The sequence below is a fragment of the Erpetoichthys calabaricus genome, chromosome 11 (genome assembly GCF_900747795.2).
Source record: "Erpetoichthys calabaricus chromosome 11, fErpCal1.3, whole genome shotgun sequence".
Lineage (NCBI taxonomy): Eukaryota > Metazoa > Chordata > Cladistia > Polypteriformes > Polypteridae > Erpetoichthys > Erpetoichthys calabaricus.
The window spans coordinates 78,276,784-78,299,674 of record NC_041404.2 but is presented as its reverse complement, the minus strand read 5'-3'; the positions used below and the strand labels follow the sequence as shown (position 1 = coordinate 78,299,674).

The following is a 22,891-nucleotide window of genomic DNA, read 5'->3' as shown; positions in this document are numbered from 1 at the left end:
AAGAAAATTTGCACAACAGACAACTAAATAATGCAAGGTACAATACTAATCGATATATTGATACATATGGTAATAGGCAAGACATGGACAGCAACCATATAACAAAAAGGATAAATAAATGAGTATTGAGGATACTGAAAATCTAAATATACCAAACAAATTTATAAATTTATAAATGACTAGCATACATATTAAACAGTTTTCATTGAATGGTGTGATGGACGGACCGGAATCCTGGCCAGAATGGACCCTGCTTCATTGCCTAACAAGGAGGCCATTATAAAGGTAGGTCTGAGAGGGAGCTACGATATTATCCTTCCATGCCAAAACATGGATACAGAAGGACACCGCAGCAGCTGCTGTGTCGGTGCTGGCATCCCAGTAGCAACCGAGGGACAACAGGGATGGGGTTTGGAGACTGGAAAGAGACAGCACCCTCCCTTGTAAACTGAGTGGCGGCATCCATTGTGGCGAGCCTCAGTATGGACGCCTGCAAGGTAACATATCTATCTATCTATCTATCTATCTATCTATCTATCTATCTATCTATCTATCTATCTATCTATCTATCTATCTATCTATCTATCTATCTATCTATCTATCTATCTATCTATCTATCTATCTATCTATCTATCTATCTATCTATCTATCTATCTATCTATCTATCTATGAGAACTGTGGTCTCACGGGGCTGTCCTGTCAGATTATGTGGGGGCCACCAGGAGAAGCTGCTGGATATTGACTGCACAAGTATGAGGGTGGTCCTACTTGACCTAGAAGTACATCCCATGGGTTGAACACCAGAAGTACTCCCGGATCAGGTGCTAAAAAGGGAGCCTTCCACTTGGCCCAGAGGGTCAAAGATGGACATCACTTGGCTGGGAGAAGTGGAGGAAAATGGAAGGCACAAAGTAAGTGACTGACAGTGCTATCAGGCTGTACTGTGTTGTGTGGGAGCTGCTATGAGACTGTGGGAAGGAAACCTGTAAAAGGTACACATTTTTGTAAATAAAAGCACTGAATTTGAACTCAGGACTCTGTGTGTGTGTGCGTGCGTGTGTGTAGTTGTTTCTGGGGTTTAGGGTGCTATTATACCGCCTATAGGCCACTACAGAAATCTGGAAACTGATGCGTGATAAAATTTAGAATACCGAAATGAGAAATGGGATGATAAAAACAAATTGTGTTGGTGAACAGCCTGGCAGAATTAAAAACAGTGGTCAACTCAAATCACTGGTCTCATTGGTCCATGTAAATTATAGGTGTCAAGTGTTTGATTCCAAAATGATTCTCTGGGAAACAACTGCTTACTAAAGTCTCCACTTTGGGGAGAGGTTTCTAAAACTCAATTTTAAATCACCACAGGAGTGGTTAACCAACAAAAGTGATGGGCTACTGTATGTGTTTCTGATTTACATCTAATATTACTTCCATGTTCTGCAACACAAAACCAACATAAAAGAATTTGCTCTATTAATCAACAGTTTAGTACTGAAACTAATACTGTGCAAAAGCTGAATATTACCGATTGCAGTGTCAGCAGAATCGCCCTCAAGTACATTAGGACAACAAAAACAGAACAGACATGCAGACACAAATAATGCCCAGCTTTAAAGAACACATTAGAATTAGATATGGTGGGAAATATTATGGCACATACAGTAAATGACTGGAAATAAGATCTCACACATAGGGCCACATAACTACATAATTAATGGAAGAGTATTAAAAGTGGGAATAAGATTGAGAATATGCCATTAGCAGTTTCACCTATTCTTATTACCCAAATGAGAAGAATCCTATTGTGAGGCTTTTTTTTGTTGGGTGTTAGTAAGTTTCTGCCAATGTGTAAAGCATGTATAAATGCATTGTTAATGCATTCTGAAGAATAGCCGCTACCATTGAAATGAGACTTCATATCTACCACAAGAGATAAAATGTTCTCATATGTAGAACAAACCCACCTTAGGCGGAGGAATTGCAATATAGGTAAATTGCCTATTAGCTGTCTGGGATGAAAAACTAGAGGCATGAGCTAGTGTGTTTCTGTCTGTGGTTTTGCAAAACACAGTAAATTGAAATGAGTAATTGTTTTGAAAGATAGAAATGTCTAAAAAGGATGTATTAGACTGACCATAATCCAGGGCAAAGATAAATACGAAACACAATCACGTCAATATTGATAAAAAGGTAGCAACAACACAGGACCTCTGTCCCAACCATGAATATATCATTATTGTATCTTCTGTATACCATTTGATATACAGTATAAAAGTGATTTTGTTTTGTTAACACATAAGAGTTTTCAAATTTAGAAACATCCAGATTTGCAGTGCATGGGCTAAAGCAACTCTAATTGCAAGTCCTTTATGATGGCGATAGAAGCCGTTGTTAAACACAAAATAATTCCAATTGAAGACAAGAACAGTCAAATCATAAAGAAAATTAATAACATTCAGCTGCTATGCAGAACAATGCAATAAAGTGGAGCAAACAGTAATGCTGCTCTGTTTGGGGGCAGGATTCAAAATCAACTATATATGGCAAATAAAATCTACAGATTCTCCAACATATATTACATAATTAGATTTTATCAGTTGTTCTTATTCATAATAAACCATTTGTTTTAAATATTATACTTGTTACTTGCATCTGCTTTTTCTGTTTGTTGTTTATGCTGCCTTATGTGATGGCAAATACATCTTAAGTGAGACATATCAATTTAAACTGCACACTGTCACACACGTGCACATGGGAGGCAGCAGAAGGGCTGGGGTAAGGGCAATTCCAAACCAGACCAGGATGTGGCAGAGTGCACCGACTCTTTTACTCCCTTTTCTGCAGACCATTCACGGGAGATCTCACCTGGCCCTCTTGACGTCACTTCCGGGTCCGAGCCTCTGGAGGAAGACCTTGCCAGCCCTGGCCCCTGTGATGTCACGGGTAAGGGGCAATTCCAAACCAGACCAGGATGTGGCAGAGTGCACCGACTCTTTTTCTCCATTTTCTGCAGACCATTCACGGGAGATCTCACCTGGCCCTCTTGACGTCACTTCCGGGTCCGAGCCTCTGGAGGAAGACCTTGCCGGCTCTGGCCCCTGTGATGCCACATCCGGGCTCGAGTCTATGGCTGAAGACCCTTTAGAGCTCGACCCCTTTGACTTCACTCCCTGTCTCCCCCTTTAAAAGCCTCCACCTTTCCCCTTTTCTGGTTTGGACTCGGTTTTGTGCACATCAGTGCTGTTTACTTTTTTGCAACTTTGCAGCCAGGATACCAAATATACGGGTGGCTGCCCCAAACCTTGCTATGACTCAGAGTAGAGTTTGTGACAACACGTATGTTGCATAAATTATCAGGTGAAAATATGTGAACCTGCCTTCTGAGAAAAGAAAAAATAGATATGAACTGAATCATGGAATCCAGGCTGTCAAAGCAGCTTCAGACAAGGTTGGGTTCAAGGCTACTAGTTAGTCACTACTGCAGTAAAATTAAAAATCGGCATTAAAGAACAAGTGAACAATCCTAGAAGATGCAACAGAGCCCTATGAGTGACTCCCACCACGTCCTCCCACAATGAATTGAATTTGTTTTCATACTATGCTCATTACAGTCAGCCTTTCTAAAAGAGAATGCAGCTATACCTTGGTGATGCGGGGGTGACTGCAGCGCACATTTCGCCGGCCTGGATGCATCCAGTTGAGTTCTGGGCTGTGGCAGTTCTGTCGCAGGAGGCACTTCTTATTTGCCAGGCACCATCCACAGTCAAAGCTGGGCTCTGCTTTCAGACACATCCCACAACTCTCCCTCTGAGCCTCACATTTGTACAACAAAGCTGGGAAAAAAGTCGAGGAGAGGGGAAATTCAATAAACACATAAATAAACAAACCACTGCAGTCACATATTAAAGAGATACCACTATTTCTCTGCCCATAATGTAATTACTGTTATGCTGTGAAAGAAGTGTTCCAACTTGTTTCCCCTTTAAAGTGAATGGTCTGATTGTTTATTTTTTTTATTACTTTCATAAACCGGATAGTATTTCATTTATGTTGCACAACCTCACAACTGTAGGAGAGACAATTCAGGTCCCAACTTTAGACAGCAGACTCTGATAATTGCCAAGCATAACAAACAATTGTTCCTCAGCAGAAATGCAAGGCCCGGGGCCGACCGCCTCCTGCTCTCATTCTGGAATTTGTATGCAAGACATTTTTATTGGCATTGCCTGTTCTTCAATGGTTTCCCCCACTGTCTTTACAGAAGTAAAGCACAACACCTGCTTCCAAGATTCCAGGAAGATTCCTTGCTAAAGACCACAGAAAAAAGGTGCATACATTGCTTAAACGGCTTATAGCTGCAAAATAAAGCAATAGAGCCTAATATCAAAAGTACAGGCCACCAGGGGAAGTTTGTAGGAATATAAATGTTTTTTTTCCAGTACTACATCAAGCCAAACCACACGGATACCAGAACCAACCATCGGGAATTCTAATGCCTTGTCAGTATAGCTCATCTCTGTGCTTGAGATCACTTTTTTTTCTTTAATAATGTTCTTCATCAACTAAATAATATTTACTGACCACCTCTTCTGTATCTTTAATGGCAACTGAAAAAAAAAAGCTCAGGCAACCATAATGGTGTGCCATACCTGACAGAGGAGAGTAGGTAAAGTTCAGCTTAATAGAGAGAAAGGGACATAAGGGAACTATTCTCAATAAGCAATGGCCTTTGAAGGGAACAGTTCGTGCATTCTAATTAAAGACCTTGGTGTGAATGCAGGCCAGAGTGAACAGACAGGCTTCAGAGGTCTACAGAACTGAAAGAAGGCCTCGAGAATAAGAAAAGAATAAACTGGAACATGCATTCATTAAGACACATCCCTTTACAAGAAGAAAAGAGAGAAGATTAAAGATGGGAGATGGAAAAATGGCTTTGATAGCATAAGATATTGTACTACTACAGCTCCGTCCACATTACTACATTTTTGTTTAAAAATGCAGACATCCATCTCCATTTTCGTCTTTCGTTCACACTTCTCCAGTGTTTTCAACCCCAGAAAATTGAGATTTCTGAAAGTGCTCTCCAGAGTCTACTGAAAATGGCAGCTTGGCATTTCAGTGTGGAAGGGCAAAAAAGCATTTTTTTTAAAACTTAAGACGAATCGCGCTTTATTTTGTTCATGCTTATTATGTGTCCCTTCTCTGATTGGATCCTGCTCATTACAACGTCTCCCTCCACTGAGAAAATCATATTCCAGCATATTGGGCAGAAAAAAATTGCTTTCTATGGCGTTTATTGTGCTGCTTACCTGTATGCATCTAAATTGCGTTTTGTACAGTATGAATGCTGTATACATGCACAGCAGGCAAACAATTTACCAGTCGCAAAACACAATTTTGCGATACATCCCGTGACTGGCAGCATTACCAGTGTAGTGAAAAATTCAGAGCCCTGTGAAAATCAGATTGCAATTAACTCAGTTGACAGCCTTTTACCAATGTTTATTACTTAAACCTGATCCGTTAAGTAAGGAGGGGTGCTTTCTGCAGGAAAATTAATAACAAAGCGCTTAACAAATTGGACAGGTGTAGAATGCAGCCAAGCTCACATGAATACAGGACAGAGATACGAGAGAACAATGCAGTAAAGCAAAGATATAGACACATGTGAGCATGCATTTAGTCATTTATTCTATCTACTGAGTTAGTTTTACAAATGTTTAGTACAAATTGCACTCCGATTAGCCATTGCCAGTTCTGAAGAGTGTTACTTCAACTGTAATCAGTGCGCTAACGTTACATGGAAATAATTTGCTATAGCTCCTTTAAGAGTTTCTGCATTTTTCTATGCTGTGAACGTGCTATCAGAGTCATGCATGTGCTAATAGTCTTGAAAGTGCATAAAGCACAAGGGAGTCTGATTTTCACTAAACAGTCCAATCAGGGATCATATATTTCTACTGATGTGCGCACACTCAGTGTAGCCGAATGACTACAGTATGTTATATGCATTTTCTGTCTTTTTAGTGTGGATGGAGATATTTTTGTAAACAATGTGAAAATACTAGTAAGGACAGAGATTGTTCTCATTAAAAAACATTGGCTTTAAGTTAAAACATGGTATTGCTGACATAGTCTACAATACTTAGAAGCACACAAGGAAGTCTCATTGACCTGGTTTTATTGGTACATTACTCTTAGTGAACAGTTCCCAAAAGCCAAAAGTATAAGTGGGTGCTGAAGAGTTCACTGATTTTGTTGATACAGTCTAGTTTTGTGATTCACAATTGCACTGGCAATATCTGGTCCAAAATGCTCTTTTAATAAATCAATATTTAGAATGTTTATTCTTTTTAAATATCAATTACTACCATTTCTTGGAATAAAAATTTTGGAAGCTTGAACTTAAGCATGTGAGCTCATATACTCATTGCTTGTTAGAAGCTCATTCTAAAGCCATAAATACAGCATTTGTGTCTCATAGACATCTTGGACACCCCCGCTTTCCAAAAACATGGCTTCGGTAAACTCACAGGTGCACAAGCTTCATTTTACAATGCAACATACTTTTTGGATCACTTGTTCCTACAAGGCTCCTGCCAATCAGTTTATTTGTATATCTAACATGTAATTAAATATCTCGCAACACTACACTGAAATTAAAATTGAAAGGGAATCAAACAATGCGTTCAAATGCAAAGGAAGGAGCAAGCAGTATCAGTAAAGAACAATGTATTAAATTGAGCAAGAAAAAAAAAACACGCAAGGCAAAATTATATTTAGAAATTGCTACAGACTAAATTAGGTAACATGGTAATCAAACGCAGAACATTCACTTTGATTCTCAATGTAAAGATTCAAGAAGCCGCAGAGAAAGAATTCAAGAGAGCGGTGGACACAACAGATCAAACAACAAGCAGTGAAGTATCAGAACTTCTAAAACGCTGGCTTCAGAGGATCTCTGGGATTTTTAGGTGAGCATACAGCAGGGTTACCTGTAGAATTATGAGATGATGATATTTATGCAAGGGTTCTAGAATTAGCATTTTACACCATTTGGAATTGGTTCATTATTCTTATGCTAGCAACAATAAAAAGGGACTTGAGGCAATCCTAAGTGTTTTTGTGAATGAGATGATTAAGTAATGTTGGACTTTGGGAATGTTAAGTTAAGTGTTAGAAGCTGGTGTACAAGTAATGTGGAGAAGGTACTGCACTACATGATAATGCGGGGGCTACAATGATAAAAAAAAAGATCCATCAGCAGAATGCTTGAACAGTTCTCCAGTGGACACAGAGAATGTTAATGAAATAGCTTTCTGAAAACTGACCCATCTTGTTGGGAAAAATAAGCAAATTTGATTAAGGCACAGAAAAGTAAGATAGGAATCAAGGTTATAATTATTTTAGGGATTAGGAATTGTGCCAACCAGCATGCAAGTTTCATTTTTGCTAGACTGGGGTCATGTTGATGGAAGCTAAAAAAAAAATAATCAAACCCAAGCTTCATCCTCCTGTCCACAAGTGACTTCATTTTGACACTGCTTATAGATGAGTGCTATTATCAGCACAAGCAGGGAACATAAGCACATATGCCAGTCAGTTGAGTATTCTACTGAAGTGTATAACGAATAGTTTTCAGTTTCAAAGTAAGTCAAGTGAAGGTGTTAGTGATGGGCTCAACATGCTAACGAAAAGTTGGTTTCTTAATGAAGGTGTTAAAGTGCTTTAGGAGTATGGCAAATAATTCAAAACAGCAATGAAGTCAAGGAGAGGATGGGCAGGGAGCAATGCTGAAACCACATATGACATTACTGTAAACCCCGTTCATGACTGTTGTGGTAGGAAAAGAAGAAATGCAAAGACATGCTACCAGAACTGCACACATTTGTAAATTACTTCAGAAGGTACACGGGAAAGGAAAAGACATAAAAGCTAAAAATGCAACCTTAAGGCATTAAATCCTGGAGGAATGAGACAAGTCTAGCTAACACTATATAACTATACAGTACTGCATTACATGCATTATATGTATTCTTAAAATTCAGATAATTTGGAAAGTAAATACATATCTCATGTCTCAATGTTTCAGCCATGTTCCTATATGATGTCTAAGTCACAAGATCACTGGGTCCAAAAGAACAGCATTCAGCCTGCTAATCAGTGGCTTTTCAAGTGGTAACATTACTAGAACAAAACAAGGGAGGGTCAGGAATAAAAATGTTCACCTTTCATGGATGCTGGTTTGTCAATGAAGAAATCTTCATCCCACACCACTGAGAAATCCACAGCCAGGTCCCCAACGTCATCACCCTCGTACCAATACTGAGGAGGAAAAGAAAGAAGTGTTTATCACAGCTCTTCACATTCTCACAGGTTCTTTGTATTTCTGATCTTCTCTGGGGATGCCACATTTCAGTTCATGAGTTTCTTTAATCTTTACTATCATGCAACTTTATTATACAGCAACAAAGAAGTGGTAACCTGCTATGATATTAAAGAAGGAAGGCAAGCTGCTGTCTCTGAGGCATTTACTGAAATACAGCAAGAAGATGATTTTCAAAAATAGCACAGAAGTTCTCATTATATAAGGCTCTGAGATAAATTCTTTACTCCTTCCTTCCTTTGTCTTCCTTTTATTTTCTTCAGCCCAGTACTGGGTAATGAAAGAAAATGAAACAGAATAAAATATATATAACAAAAGACCAACAGAACATCAACGGGAAAAGTCAAGGCAGTTGAAATATGCAAAAAAACTAAATTCAACTCAGTGGATTAGAAGGATAATGTACAGGCATTCTTCATGATACCTCTCATTAATGTTGCAAAGAGCAAAGGATTAATCAAAGATTTACAATTGTATCTATATGAACCCAGTTTAACACCCAGTGTATGAATTAGAAATTCAATTATAAAGCCACCTATAGAAATAATAAAAAAAACAAACATGAAAACCTAAACAGTCTGATGATAACTCACAATTTCACAATTGATGGGCTGTTGTTTTTTGATCTCCTTCCACCATTAGGGCCCTTTATTAGTTTTCTTCTCAGCCTAATGCACAGTGGTTTTGGTTAGTAGCCCACCCTGAATTTTAAGGTGCTACCTCTTGTGAATGACATTTCTTTGAACTTTCTCATGATGTCCATCAGTGACATCCCTTCAGTTAAACTACACCAGCATGCTCAGAGCTGTTCTCTAGGACGTTCTGAAACTAGAAGTGCTTCTTCCATGATGCCTAATCCCTTGATTGGCTAAGTTTGTTGTCCAATGCACATTATGAATATTCTAATATTGCCTACAAATGCAGTTTGTCTACAATGTTGTCTCCTGGTAGATTTTCTGGGAGAGTGCAAAAAACAAAAACAATACTTATTAATGTTTAGTTTAAAATCAGTATTTAAGAAACGGCTAGATGAGATACAGTATTTTGATAAAATAGCAACTAGCTGACCAAGGCTACATCCACACTATTATATTTTAATTTAAAAATGGAATTTTTAAATTAAAACAATCTTCATCCACGCAGCATTTACGACAGTATTTTTGGCCCATACTTAAACAACAGAAAATGCATATGATGTAGTTGCCCAATTACAATGGGCATTCACTCAGTACAGACATCTTTAACCGGGCAAATGCCATATAATTTTGGAACAATTTTATACCCAAGTTTGCAGTAGCCAACTGATATTTTGAGTCGGCCTGAATTCAGTTTCATCTGCCATCATTTCACATGCAGCATGAGAGTGGCTGCTATCAGAAGAATTTCTGTCATGTTCAAAATTTCAGTTGGCTGTTTTGTAGTGTGATAGGTCTCACAAGCCGAATTTTATGTCACCACCAAATTTCCTGAAATTTATTGTGCAGCGACTGCAGTGACTGTGCATTGTATACAGTATGTATAGTCTAAGCACCCATGTCGTGTCACGTCAATCTGAGCAAATGTTCTTGTGCAGTCTGAGCAGGTATGTGACTGGCGGGTCTATCACACAGTGTGAATAGTCACTTGACCACTATTTCAAAAAGTTGCAAAAAATGCACTTCAGTTGCATACAGATAAGCAACACAACAAGCGCTATGGAAAGCAACATATATCGCAATATGTTTTTCACTCCACGAAAGGTGACCAATTAGGGAATGAAATGCTGTTATGAGCAGAATCCATTCAGGAAAGAGTCACGTATCAAGCACAAACCAGCCAGAGAACAACGTATTCTTCGTTTTGAGAAATCTTTCATTTTTGCCTGTCTGAACTGAAACACCATCTTGGCTCTCAAGATGGTTTTCAGATGGAATGCAATGTCTGCGTTTTCAAACAAAACTGTATAAGTGTAGATAGGGCCCAAATGAGCTTGATGGACTGAAAGGTCTCCTGTCTTTTATGAAAAATCTTAATGCACTTTCAGGGCTGAAATGTTGGTGGTCTTTGAGACAATTATTGATGGAAATGGAAAGAAAAGGCATCATATGACTGTACATGAAAATGGCAGCTTTTGTCATAGCTTTTGGTAAATTATCTTTATATATAATACACTACCGTGGCTGTTCATTTGTCTATCCAGGGTTTTAAATCACCTGTACTTCACAAACCACTTGACCTATTGACCTGAAATTTGGTACACATATACTATGTGACTATATATACCGGTTTTGGGGTGATGATTGACCTCCAAGGTTATTCCTCTTTTTATTTTTATTTTATTGTAGAATCAACTTTTGGCAGTGGCTAACAAGGCGGCCATGCAGTGCAAGCGTATGGGTACCGTTCTCATTCCCTACCACCTTCACCATCACTTCCCCTACCTCTTCATATCTTAAATCATTCTTGAGGCAGATTGAAGAATTAAGTGCCGCCTTAAGTGAAAAATTAAAGAAAACATACTAAGTATTGGCAGCACAAACACTGACTTAAGCATTTCAATGTGAAAAGATGCCGACGAAAGAAGAGAAGAAGCGGGTCGCTAGGGTGGAGAAAAGAAGAGCTGCTCCGGAAGCAGCAAACACATCAACCTCTGAGCAAGCAAATGATAAACATGCAGAGAAAGAAAGAGTATAAAAACTATGAATGCTCAAGTCAAGTGCATTCACAGCACGTTATCATGCAGTGCGCCGTTACTGGTTGATGTATAAATATGGAAATAAAATATCACATGCTCACAAATCTGCTGGACATTGTGGACACTACCTAGCAGGGCACTGTTTTGCTAGTTTGGGAACATCCAAAATAGTACAAGAAGAAGAGTCAGTCAAAATTTGTTCATCTAGTTAAGCCTAAAGCAAGCACTCTGGGGATACATCAGTACAGCAAAGATGAAAGAGATGGAGTTTTAATGGGCCTAGTGCAGGAATTCTTTTGAAATTCAATTAAATTCAATTTATTCTTATATAGCGCACTTCCCATTAGAACGGCTGTTCACATTTACAGTTACATTACACTTAAAATAAAACATCACATAATAACTATATGTGGACATTTTTGCATAATGATGGGTTGCACAGTAATTCAATGTTTATTAGGATCTTCATTTAGTAAAGAATTTTCATTTCCTATGTCATTGCGTAGGAAGTAGCGCTCCAACAGAAAGATGTTGGATGAATCTGAACATTTCAAATAAAGTGGCCGAGAGCAGGTACAGAGAGTTTACAAGCAGCACGCCAGTTACAAATAAAAAATAAAGTAGGCGAAAATAATTACAGTACACAGTTAAAAAATTAAAGAGATGATGATACAAACATTTTCAGCTGCTGAACCTTTAAAGATAAGATTAAAATTTTCACCTAATTTTCTGATTTTGCAAATACTGGTTAATTCCATAAAGCATTAACATTAAAATGAGTTACTTGCTAATATAATTTGTAAACTAAACTTTGTATTCTGTATTCACACACATTTCTGCACAATGTGCAGTGACCCACTGCACCCTGATCGAGGACCATGTCTTTGTGAATGGGAAAACGGTGGGCACTGCTACCTCACAGCTCCGGAGTCCAGGGTTTGATTGCTCACCAAGGCACAGTCTCCACTTCTTTGTGTAATTTTTCCTCAAACATTTCAAAGACGGACAGGTTAGATTATTTTCATTTTTGGCCACAGCAGAAGGTGTTTACACATTATGCACTTACTTTTGACAAAAGAGAAGCCAAACTGAAAATGTGTCCCTTTCTGCGGCATACAATGTGGTAATGTGAGTGTGGCCACTTGCAGTGAATTTTTTTTACTCAAGATCGACCTGTGCTTTCATTTTAATCAGTAAAAAGCTTTTAAATGTCACACAATCAGTGTGAGCACTCCTGCTTTTTCGCACATATTTCCCCCTTAATAAAAGTTAATTCATAAAATAGATTTTGGCAAGAAAGATCTTGTGCTCTTTATTGAAAAGTAAAAGGGATTTAAAACATCACACAGTCTGTTATTTATGATGTGCTCAGGCTTTTTCCCCTTTTTAATTTACAAGCTGACTGCCCTCATTAAACCAATATTTAATAGACTGCTTGATTGGGCAAAAATATTTTCAAATGACCAAACAAAGAACATTATGAACAGTCCAGAAGACAAAAATGATCCATTGTCTCCTATGGTAAGTGAACAATTATTATAAAGGAATTCACCGCAGGAGACATTTTTGCTGTCTATCATGACACAAGGATTTTAATGATTTTTAACATATAAGGAGGACAACACAAGTTGAAATCCAGACATTCAAAAAAGTGATGGGCATTTTAATTAAGGGACAAACTGGAATCATGTCATGCCAAGGGCAGAAGACAGGTGCCACTAAAACTAAATTAGCAGAATTTGTAACCAAATAACTGTTACCCCAAGAGCAAGGAAACAAATGGGCAGCAGATGTTAGGTGGGATTGGCCAGCTATGCAGATCAACAAGATGAGGCATCTGCCGATTGGTAGGAAGTGGCCAGCTGCACAAAAAAGACAAGATCGTGCATGGAGACCAGCCAGCTGCAAGGACACACATGATGTGGTGACTGCTGGGCGATTCAGTCCTCAAGCCATATAAATAATACAAGAACAGGATGAAGCATAAAAATGGGTAACTGCAGCTAAAGATGACCAGCAGTAGCTACAGAGGCAAAGAAAGACACAAGATGGATTCCCACTTCTCAGAGATAAAGGATTTGAATGAAGCACTGGTCTCATTTTGCTTTTACAGTTCTTTGAATTTTTGAATCTGTGTCCTTAAAATACAAATACTTTTTCCCTCATTACCTTCATTCACCACATTTTTCTGGAGGCTTGTATTACTTGTGGGGTTTGGATTTGAACAGGAAATGTTTAGTTTTAATAAAGAATGAAAAATGTAATGACAAATATGGAAATAGAAGGCTGAACAAGTATTCTCCTGTTCACAGCTTTAAGAAAGATGAGGTCCAATTGCGCACTATGCACCTATAATGTCAACCATCCTTCTCTTTGTTGAAGTCCTGTATTGTGAATGCACACTGTGTAGACTATAGGGGGCATTCATTCTTTAAATGCTGAACCCGAATGATGACCAAAAAAAAGAACAATGACAAAATAAAAGGGCTTTATTACCCAAAACAGGTGAACATTCAAAACGGTTCCCATAAACACACAAGGCCTTAAAACTAACAAAAAACGTAAACTTTCTGGCCATTCTGTTTAACCTCTAGCCTCCTTTTCTTGCTTTGCTTCTTCACAATAGCTTCCACCCAACTCCCAGGCCCACTGTATACTGACTGCAGGGGTCATTTTATGCATGGGTCAGGAAACCCACCCAGGTAAGCCCTCACTAATGTTTCTGGGTCAACTGGCTGGCACTCAAAGGTCTGCACATGGCCCTGAGGAGCTCCCCCTAGCAGCATTAAGTTTCCCTGCAGATGTCTCTTACCACAGAGTGTAATTAGGGTGGGCCAGTCTGTCTGTCCTCCCAATATTCCTGTAATTTTAACTCCCCGTGTGCTCTAGTGGCCTGGGAGACATAAACAAGAGTAACAATTTGGTTTATCCCATATTCAATTTAAATGCAACTGCTTTAAAACACATTGAATATATGGCACTAAACAAAGCACAGATCCAAACATTTACGTTTTGGTCTTCTTTGTTAAAAATCTCCACTGTATCATTGGAGTCAGTCTTTTAATGGCTTCTGCTTTTGCTTTTAGTTGAACAATTTTCAGGAAATATTCTGGTTTCTCAGGGTGTTGGAGAGAGGAAACATGTTGCATGTTGGTGGGGCATTCAAGTAAGAATTTCACTGTACATGTGAGAATACTACTACTACTGCTATTATATAATGTACAAGTGCGTCAGGTTACATTTCAGTTACAGTGACGCTTGCTTTCACATCCTGCATGTTCACTAGCTGTTCATTACCACAACCTGACAGTTCATTATTGAGAGCTGCAAGTTTCATTTTTCCAGCTGCACATTGTATATTATTCTTAACAGGTGAAGCTGTAATCCCTTTAGCCTTTGCATTGTTTGGTTTATAATAAAAGGGTGCTTTCCTTCAGACCATTTTCTTCAAGTACCTCCTTATTTAGATTCTATAATTTGAGTTGGGAGTGGGGAATGTAAGGGGCCTGAGAGTGCTTTTCTGCAGCTAGATGCTTGGTTTATCTAAAAACTACCATAAACAGTACTGTAAGTACAAGTTTCTAATGTGACTGGGGGATTTTAGCTGCTTGCAAAGTGATTAATGTTGCATGATCAACATTCAGGAAAGAGCACACTAATAAGTTATTGGCATGCACATTTTTATTACATCAGTACATCAAAAAAACCTTGAATCTATTTTTATTTGGATAAACAAGCTGCAATATTGCATATGCTATTGCAACTACTAACAGTTTTTCAGAATTCCTCCTTGAAAAAAAGAAGGTAGTTTGCTTTACAGCAGAGGAAATGTAGGGATAATTGCAGTCATCTGTCTCAGTTTTAAGGAAAAGACTTTAAAAATTCAAAATCTGTGGTAATGCTTTCTGAAAAAAGACCTTAGATTGACCCGTAAGGACTCAATTCTTACTCTGTTATTTGTTCCAGCATAACTTTAATTATAGGTTGTGCTTCCTGCCAATGTGTTTGGGAGCAAATAAATAATAAAAGCACAAACTAATATTTTTTAGCCACTATAACCATTCTCAAAATTACATGGAAAACAAAAAAGATTTTTTGTTTCAATAAATTCTTTGTAAGCTGATATTCTCATCACTCTGTGCACAGTTAAAGAGAAATATTTGCTGAACTGAAGAATTCTATAATTTCTCCATAACAGATCTTAAATACAGAAGTCCTGTTACAAAGTTAAAAATTAGTTATTACATGAAAGAGGCCTGGTGGCGCAGTGGTAGCGCTGCTGCCTCGCAGTTAGGAGACCCAGGTTCGCTTCCCGGGTCCTCCCTGCGTGGAGTTTGCATGTTCTCCCCGTGTCTGCGTGGGTTTCCTCCCACAGTCCAAAGACATGCAGGTTAGGTCGATTGATGATTCTAAATTGGCCCTAGTGTGTGCTTGGTGTATGGGTGTGTTTGTGTGTGTCCTGCGGTGGGTTGGCACCCTGCCCGGGATTGGTTCGTGCCCTGTGTTGGCTGGGATTGGCTCCAGCAGACCCCCGTGACCCTGTGTTCGGATTCAGCGGGTTGGAAAATGGATGGATGGATGGATGACAGAGGCATCTAACTTTAAAGACATTTGGTATATAAAAAAAATCTCTCTATTATATAAAAAATCTTGGGACAAGACGAGACTTTTTCAGAGACACGAGATGAGACATAATTTCACGTCCCGCGGGAGGAGACTTTGTGCCAAGAGATGAATTGAAACCTAACAGGTCCAAGCGGAGGCGGAAATAAAAGACAAACAGTAGAAGAAGAAAAGACAAAGTAGAACGTTGTAAAGAGGTTCAAAAACATGGTGCAATACACATGCAGAGCCGGTTAGAGATTATGACAGTACTAAAATCGAAAGTCTCAAAAAAATGATAGTAAAGATCACATGAGCGCTAACAAATGGAAATTATTACTCGGTGAAATAACGAAATAGCAAAAAGAGATTGAATATATGGACATAGTTGATATGACAGGGCTACTACAAGTTTAATTTCAAAGAAACCACAATTCGGTCAGGTATATAGTAATTTGGACTAAGCACATTTGAAAAAGTTATGTTTATAAACTGCTCAAAAAATTAAAGGAACACTTTGAAAACACATCAGATCTCAATGGGAATAAAATCATGCTGGATATCTATATTGATAAGGACTGGGTAATGTGTTAGGAATGAAAGGATGCCCCACTGTTTGATGGAAATGAAAATTATCAACCTACAGAGGGCTGAATTCAAAGACACCCCGAAAATCAAAAAGAAAAAATGATGCGGCAGACTAGTCCATTTTGCTGAAATTTCATTGCAGCAACTTACAGTCGTACTCAGTAGTTTGTATGGCCCCCACGTGCTTGTATGCATGCCTGACAACATCGGGTGGGGGGGGCATGCTCCTATTGAGACAATGGATGGTGTCCTGGGGTATCTCCTCCCAGATCTGGACCAGGGCATCACTGAGCTCCTGAACAGTCTGAGGTACAGCTTGGCAGCGTCGGATGGACCAAAAGGTGAGTGTGGGGGCCAGTCAACAGTATCAATTCCTTCATCCTCCAGGAACTGCCTGCATACTCTTGCCACATGAGGCCGGGCATTGTCGTGCACCAGGAGGAACTCAGGACCCACCGCACCAGAATAGGGTCTGACAATGGGTCAAAGGATTCCATCCCAATACCTAATGGCAGTCAAGGTGCCATTGTCTAGCCTGTAGAGGTCTGTGCGTCCCTCCATGAATATGCCTCCCCAGACCATCACTGACCCACCACCAAACCGGTCATGCTGAACGATCTTATAGGCAGCATAACATTGTCCACGGCTTTTCCAGACTCTTTCACGTCTGTCACATGGTGACATGGTGAACTTGCTCTCATCTGTGAAAAGCACAGGGCACCAGTGGTGGTCCTACCAATTCTGGTATTCTATGGCAAATGCCAATCAAGCTCCATGGTGCCAGGCAGTGAGCACAGGGCCCACTAGAGGACGTCGGGCCCTCATGAAGTCTGTTTCTGATTGTTTGGTCAGAGACATTCACACCAGTGGCATGCTGGAGGTCATTTTGTAGGGCTCTGGCAGTGCTCATCCTGTTCCTCCTTGCCCAAAGGAGCAGATATCGGTCCTGCTGATGGGTTAAGGACCTTCTACGGCCCTGTCCAGCTCTCCTAGAGTAACTGCCTGTCTCCTAGAATTTCCTCCATGCCCTTAACACTGTTCTGGGAGACACAGCAAACCTTCTGGCAATGGCACGTATTGATGTGCCATCCTGGAGTAGCTGGACTACCTGTGCAACCTTTGTAGGGTCCAGGTATCGCCTCATGCTACCAGTAGTGATACTGACCATAGCCAAATGAAAAACAAGTGAAAAGACAGTCAGAAAAGATGAGGAGGGAAAAATGTCAGTGGCCTCCAACTGTTAAACCATTCCTGTTTTGGGGGTCTTATCATTGTTGCCCCTCTAGTGCACCTGTTGTTAATTTCATTAACACCAAAGCAGCTGAAACTGATTAACAACCCCCTCTGCTATTTAACTGACCAGATCAATATCCCAGAAGTTTCATTGACTTGATGATATACTCTGATTAAAAAGTGTTCCTCTTTTTTGAACAGCATATTATGCATGAAAATAAGATAAGTGCCATAACATCCTTTCATACTGTAGTTCCTCACAACATTCTAGTCTACCTTAAAGAGCAGTTGTTCCGAATTTCAGTCATTTCCTAAAAATGACAAATGTCTATCAACGAGTGGAATCTACACATTTCATTTCTTTTATACAGTTTTCAGACATTCTGAAATAGAATCTCCAGTGGACCAGCTCTATACCCTTAGCAGGGTCCTGGAGGGTGCATGAGAGTTTGCCCAACCAGTCTACATGTGTTTTGTGGACTTGGAAAAGGCATTCGACCGTGTCCCTCGGGGAATCCTGTGGGGGGTACTCCGAGAGTATGGGGTACCGGCCCCCCTGATAAGGGCTGTTCAGTCCCTGTACGATCGGTGCCAGAGCTTGGTCCGCATTGCCGGCAGTAAGTTGAACCCGTTTCCAGTGAGAGTTGGACTCCGCCAGGGCTGCCCTTTGTCCCTGATTCTGTTCATAACTTTTATGGACAGAATTTCTAGGCGCAGCCAGGGCGTTGAGGGGGTCCGGTTTGGTGGGCTCAGGATTGAGTCACTGCTTTTTGCAGATGATGTTGTCCTGTTTGCTTCATCAGGCCGTGATCTTCAGCTCTCTCTGGATCGGTTCGCAGCCGAGTGTGAAGCGGCTGGGATGAGAATCAGCACCTCCAAATCCGAGACCATGGTCCTCAGCTGGAAAAGGGTGGAGTGCCCTCTCAGGGTTGGTAGCGAGATCCTGCCCCAAGTGGAGGAGTTCAAGTATCTCGGGGTCATGTTCACGAGTGAGGGAAGAATGGAGCGTGAGATCGACAGGCGGATCGGTGCGGCATCCGCAGTAATGCGGGCGCTGCATCGGTCTGTCATGGTGAAAAAGGAGCTGAGCCACAAGGCTCAGCTCTCAATTTACCAGTCGATCTATGTTCCTACCCTCACCTATGGTCATGAGCTAAGGGTAGTGACCGAAAGAACGAGATCGCGAATACAAGCGGCTGAAATGAGTTTCCTTCGCAGGGTGTCTGGGCTTTCCCTTAAAGATAGGGTGAGAAGCTCAGTCATCCGGGAGGGGCTCAGAGTAGAGCCGCTGCTCCTCCGCATCGAGAGGAGTCAGATGAGGTGGCTCGGGCATCTGATCAGGATGCCTCCTGGACACCTCCCTGGTGAGGTGTTCCGGGCACGTCTAACCGGGAGGAGGCCCTGGGGAAGACCCAGGACACGCTGGAGGGACTATGTCTCTCGACTGGCCTGGGAACGCCTTGGGATTCTCCCGGAAGAGCTAGAAGAAGTGTCTGGGGAGAGGGAAGTCTGGGCATCTCTGCTCAAGCTGCTGCCCCCGCGACCCGACCTCGGATAAGCGGGAGACAATGGATGGATGGATGGATGGATGGATCTCCAAGGGTCTTTAAGGGTACTCAGGGTGATGTTATGTAATTTCAAAGCTTAGATGTCAAACAAACATAAAACCTTTAAGACCAAGAGATGTGAAGCATATCTAAAATCACAAAGTAGATGGGGTTATCTTTGTTAATTTTCCATATTCATATTCAAATATCTCCAAATTATACCATTTTGTACATGTTACAGTTTCCATTGCACTGAAACGCACAAACCTTCTATGTGACCTCAGGAAAATGATTCTGGCTGTGAAGTGAACTTAGCTTATATGATAACAAGGTCAAATCTCATTATAGAGAAGTATAGAATTTTTCTACTAGTAGCAGCATTTCATTTAAGTTAGAAGATATTTACTTATGAGGAGCTTTTCATTTAGTGGAAAGCAAATATAATTACAGCATCTACAGTACATTACTTAAATACTGCAATAAATATTTGCTCAGAAGCTGCCAAACACAACAAAGTCATGCCCCCGACTGACTTGTTCATAGATATACTACTTAACGTACAAAGTGGGAGAAAGCCAAGTGACTATAGGCAGCACACTTTATTGGGTATATTAATCAATGTCATGTCTGGAAAAATAAAAATAGTGGGTTACCAACAAAGTGTAGGTGGTGTTTAAATGTAAGTATGTTGAACAGCCGAGATGTTATTAAGCTCAAAATAAAGACATCAAAAACAGTTTCTGAAAGCAAAAAAAAAGGTTGCAAAGTGCCATTCACACAACAGCAAAGACAATGACAGTAAAATGCCAAAGCTGAAAATATTTAAAATTATTACAGTGCATTCATGCAAACTTATTATATTAAACTCTAAGGTAGAATTCCATACCATACAGTATATCAATGCTGGTAATCATGTATCCCTATCTGTTGATGCTTCCATAAAGTACTGTAATATCACAAGTAACTGATAACATTTTTTTCTGGATTGTGATAAATGATGCATAGGTCAGTTGTATATTGATTTGCATTATTTTGATCTGGATTATTTTAAAAGGATTTGTAATTACACCTTAACTGTAAATTCCAACATCCAACAATTGTATATATATATATATATATATATATATATATATATATATATATATATATATATATATATATATATATATATATATATATATATACTGTATACATATGCATTGTATATCAAAAAGAGAAAAAACAGGTATTAAGCTGAATTTTTCTAATTTTTTAGTAAACTTTATAACCCTTAAGTTCATATATTGTGAGGGACAACATGCTAGGACCAGAGTGCTTACCTGGACGGAATGCTCATAACACAGAAGGATAGAGGACAGCAATAGTTCCTCCCCCCATATGCTGGATGCCAGCAGCCTTGGATATCAGTACTCATTCGGACACCCGCAAGAAATGCCAAGAATTGTAGTCTGATAGGGCTACCCTTCTGGGGTTCATGGGTGCTGCAGGGAATTACACTCCCTACTATTTGGGACTCCGTATGGCCCAGAAGTGCCTCCAATGGATGAAACCCTGTCACCGGAAGTACTCTTGGGTCCTCCATAAAAGAGACCACACTGCCCTGTCCAGGTGAGTTGGCGCTGGGGGTAGACACAGGCAACACTCGCCTTGAAGGAATACCAGTACGGAGGAGAAAGGGGGAGACAAAAGGAAGAATACCACTTGTATGTCAAATTTATGTCAAGGTATTTGTAATAAAAAACCCTCTATTTGAACCTAGGGCTTTTATCATGTGTCATGTTTGGGGTTCAGTATATAGTGTGCCTAGGGGACAACTTAGGGTTTCTAGTAATGATAATAACCCATATTGTCACTTCTCTACCTCCATCCCTGCAGACCAGAAGATAAACAGCTTTACAACAACTGATGTCACTTTTGGTGTCCGGCCACTTGGACCTGCCTCTTCCTGCTGGAAGTCCTCAAAGCCAGAAGATTTAGTTCTGCTGTGACCTTCGACCTGAAAAGACTTCTCTGCAATTTATTCCATGCTTTCTTTTGTTTTGATTCATTCAGTTATACGGGGTTACCAGGGTGGTACCCCAACTCTTGACTGTAATCTGTCTGATCTTTTGCAATATATATATCTATATCTACTGTATATATATATATATATATATATATATATATATATATATATATATATATATATATATCTATATATATATCTATATCTATATATCTATATATATATCTATATCTATATCTATCTATCTATCTATCTATATATATGTCTATATATATTTATATATATATATATATATATATATATATATATATATATATATATATATATATATATATATATACATACACATTTATATTTATATAAATATCTATATCTCTCTCTCTCTCTATTTATATATAATCCAATGTCTGTCTGTTTGGCTGTATGCCTGTCCGCTTTTCACAACAGAACTACTTAATGGATTTAGATCGGGTTTTTTTCTATAATTTGCTTGAACATTCTGGTTGATATTGCAACTTCCCTCATTGTGCTAAGTATCATAGTCGCATGCGGGAGCGATTTATTCATGTCATTCCGAGACAGAGGCTGCAGGCCGAGGGGAGGGGGAAGCGTGACGTCAGGAGTTGGGAGCTGGACAGGGCCCTCTTCACTCACGCGCTAGCCTCCACTCGAATCGCTCTACCTCTGGCCACGTTTTGGAGAGGACTTTGCCTCTGCTTAGCTAGCGATACCTGTTTGTTTATTGATTTTTAAAGTTTGTCCTGTTTCACTACTATGTGGGTGGAGCCACGGGGGATGGCTAGTATATATAGAAGGTGTCCCAAAATTCACGCTGGATTTGAATTTGGCGCCATTTGTGCAGTAAAGTGTTGCCAACGAAAAAAAAAGACAGCGTGACAGCTCACAGTTCAGGGTTATTAAAAATGGAGCGCTACATGAAAGAACATCGCGTTTTCATTGTTGACAATATTTTAAAAATCATGAAGGTTTGGCAGCTACAGTTCGCAATTTTCGTACAAAATAGGGGTCAGAACAGTGATTTAACTTCATCAACCGTAAAGAGATTAATTAAAAATTTCTTTGGGGTTTTTTGAAGTCTAAGGTTTATGCCATCAAGCCCACGACCACCCATGCCTTGAAGGAGGAAATTGAGCGCTGTATCAACGAAATTCAGCCACATTTATGCAAAACGGTCATGGAAAATTTCGACAAAAGAGTGCGTATGTGCCAGCAAAGCCGTGGAGGCCATTTACCCGATATGCTATTCCATACATAACCCTATACTGTATACTTTATGAATCAATTAAAAATTTACAATTTTTAATTAAAAACCTGTGTTCTCTATCAAAATTACTTCTTGCGTGAATTTTGGGACACCCTTTTATAATATATAAGTTCAGGCATTGTGAATATAATGAGAATGGTTTGTGTGGCATCGATGTAACCTGGCAACTAAGGAGTGTGGCCTGGAATGTGCATATGTGAACAATGACGACTTCACTGGACTAGTCATTGGGGGCACTAGACGCCATTGAGTGAGCATGAGTACGGTGTGGTCGTCGCATTCAAAATGAGCGAACAGAGAAACAAATCTGCATCAAATTTGACATTAAGTTTGAACATTTGTCCGAGGAAACTATTTGGATGATTCAGAAGGCTTTCGTGGATGATGCAATGAGTGGCGAAACATCAAATCACCCAGGTGACTCATCCCCCTTGCAACCCAAGATTTGGTGCTCTGCAATTTCTGGCTTTTCCCAAAACTAAACTCACCTTTGAAAGGGAAGAGATTTCAGACCCTTGATGAGATTCAGGAAAATACGATGAGGCAGCTGATGGCGATTCAAACAAAGGAT

The 22,891-nt window shown here is 39.7% G+C and overlaps 1 protein-coding gene across 1 annotated transcript in view; it reads right to left on the bottom strand.

Annotated features, from left to right (window-relative positions):
- The window catches only part of plxna3 (plexin A3), a 312,944-nt gene that overhangs the window by 56,003 nt on the left and 234,050 nt on the right, over positions 1–22,891 (bottom strand). The window contains 2 exon segments of the mRNA XM_028813391.2: positions 3,643–3,833; positions 8,229–8,325. Of these exon segments, the coding sequence (XP_028669224.1) occupies positions 3,643–3,833; positions 8,229–8,325 (288 nt within the window).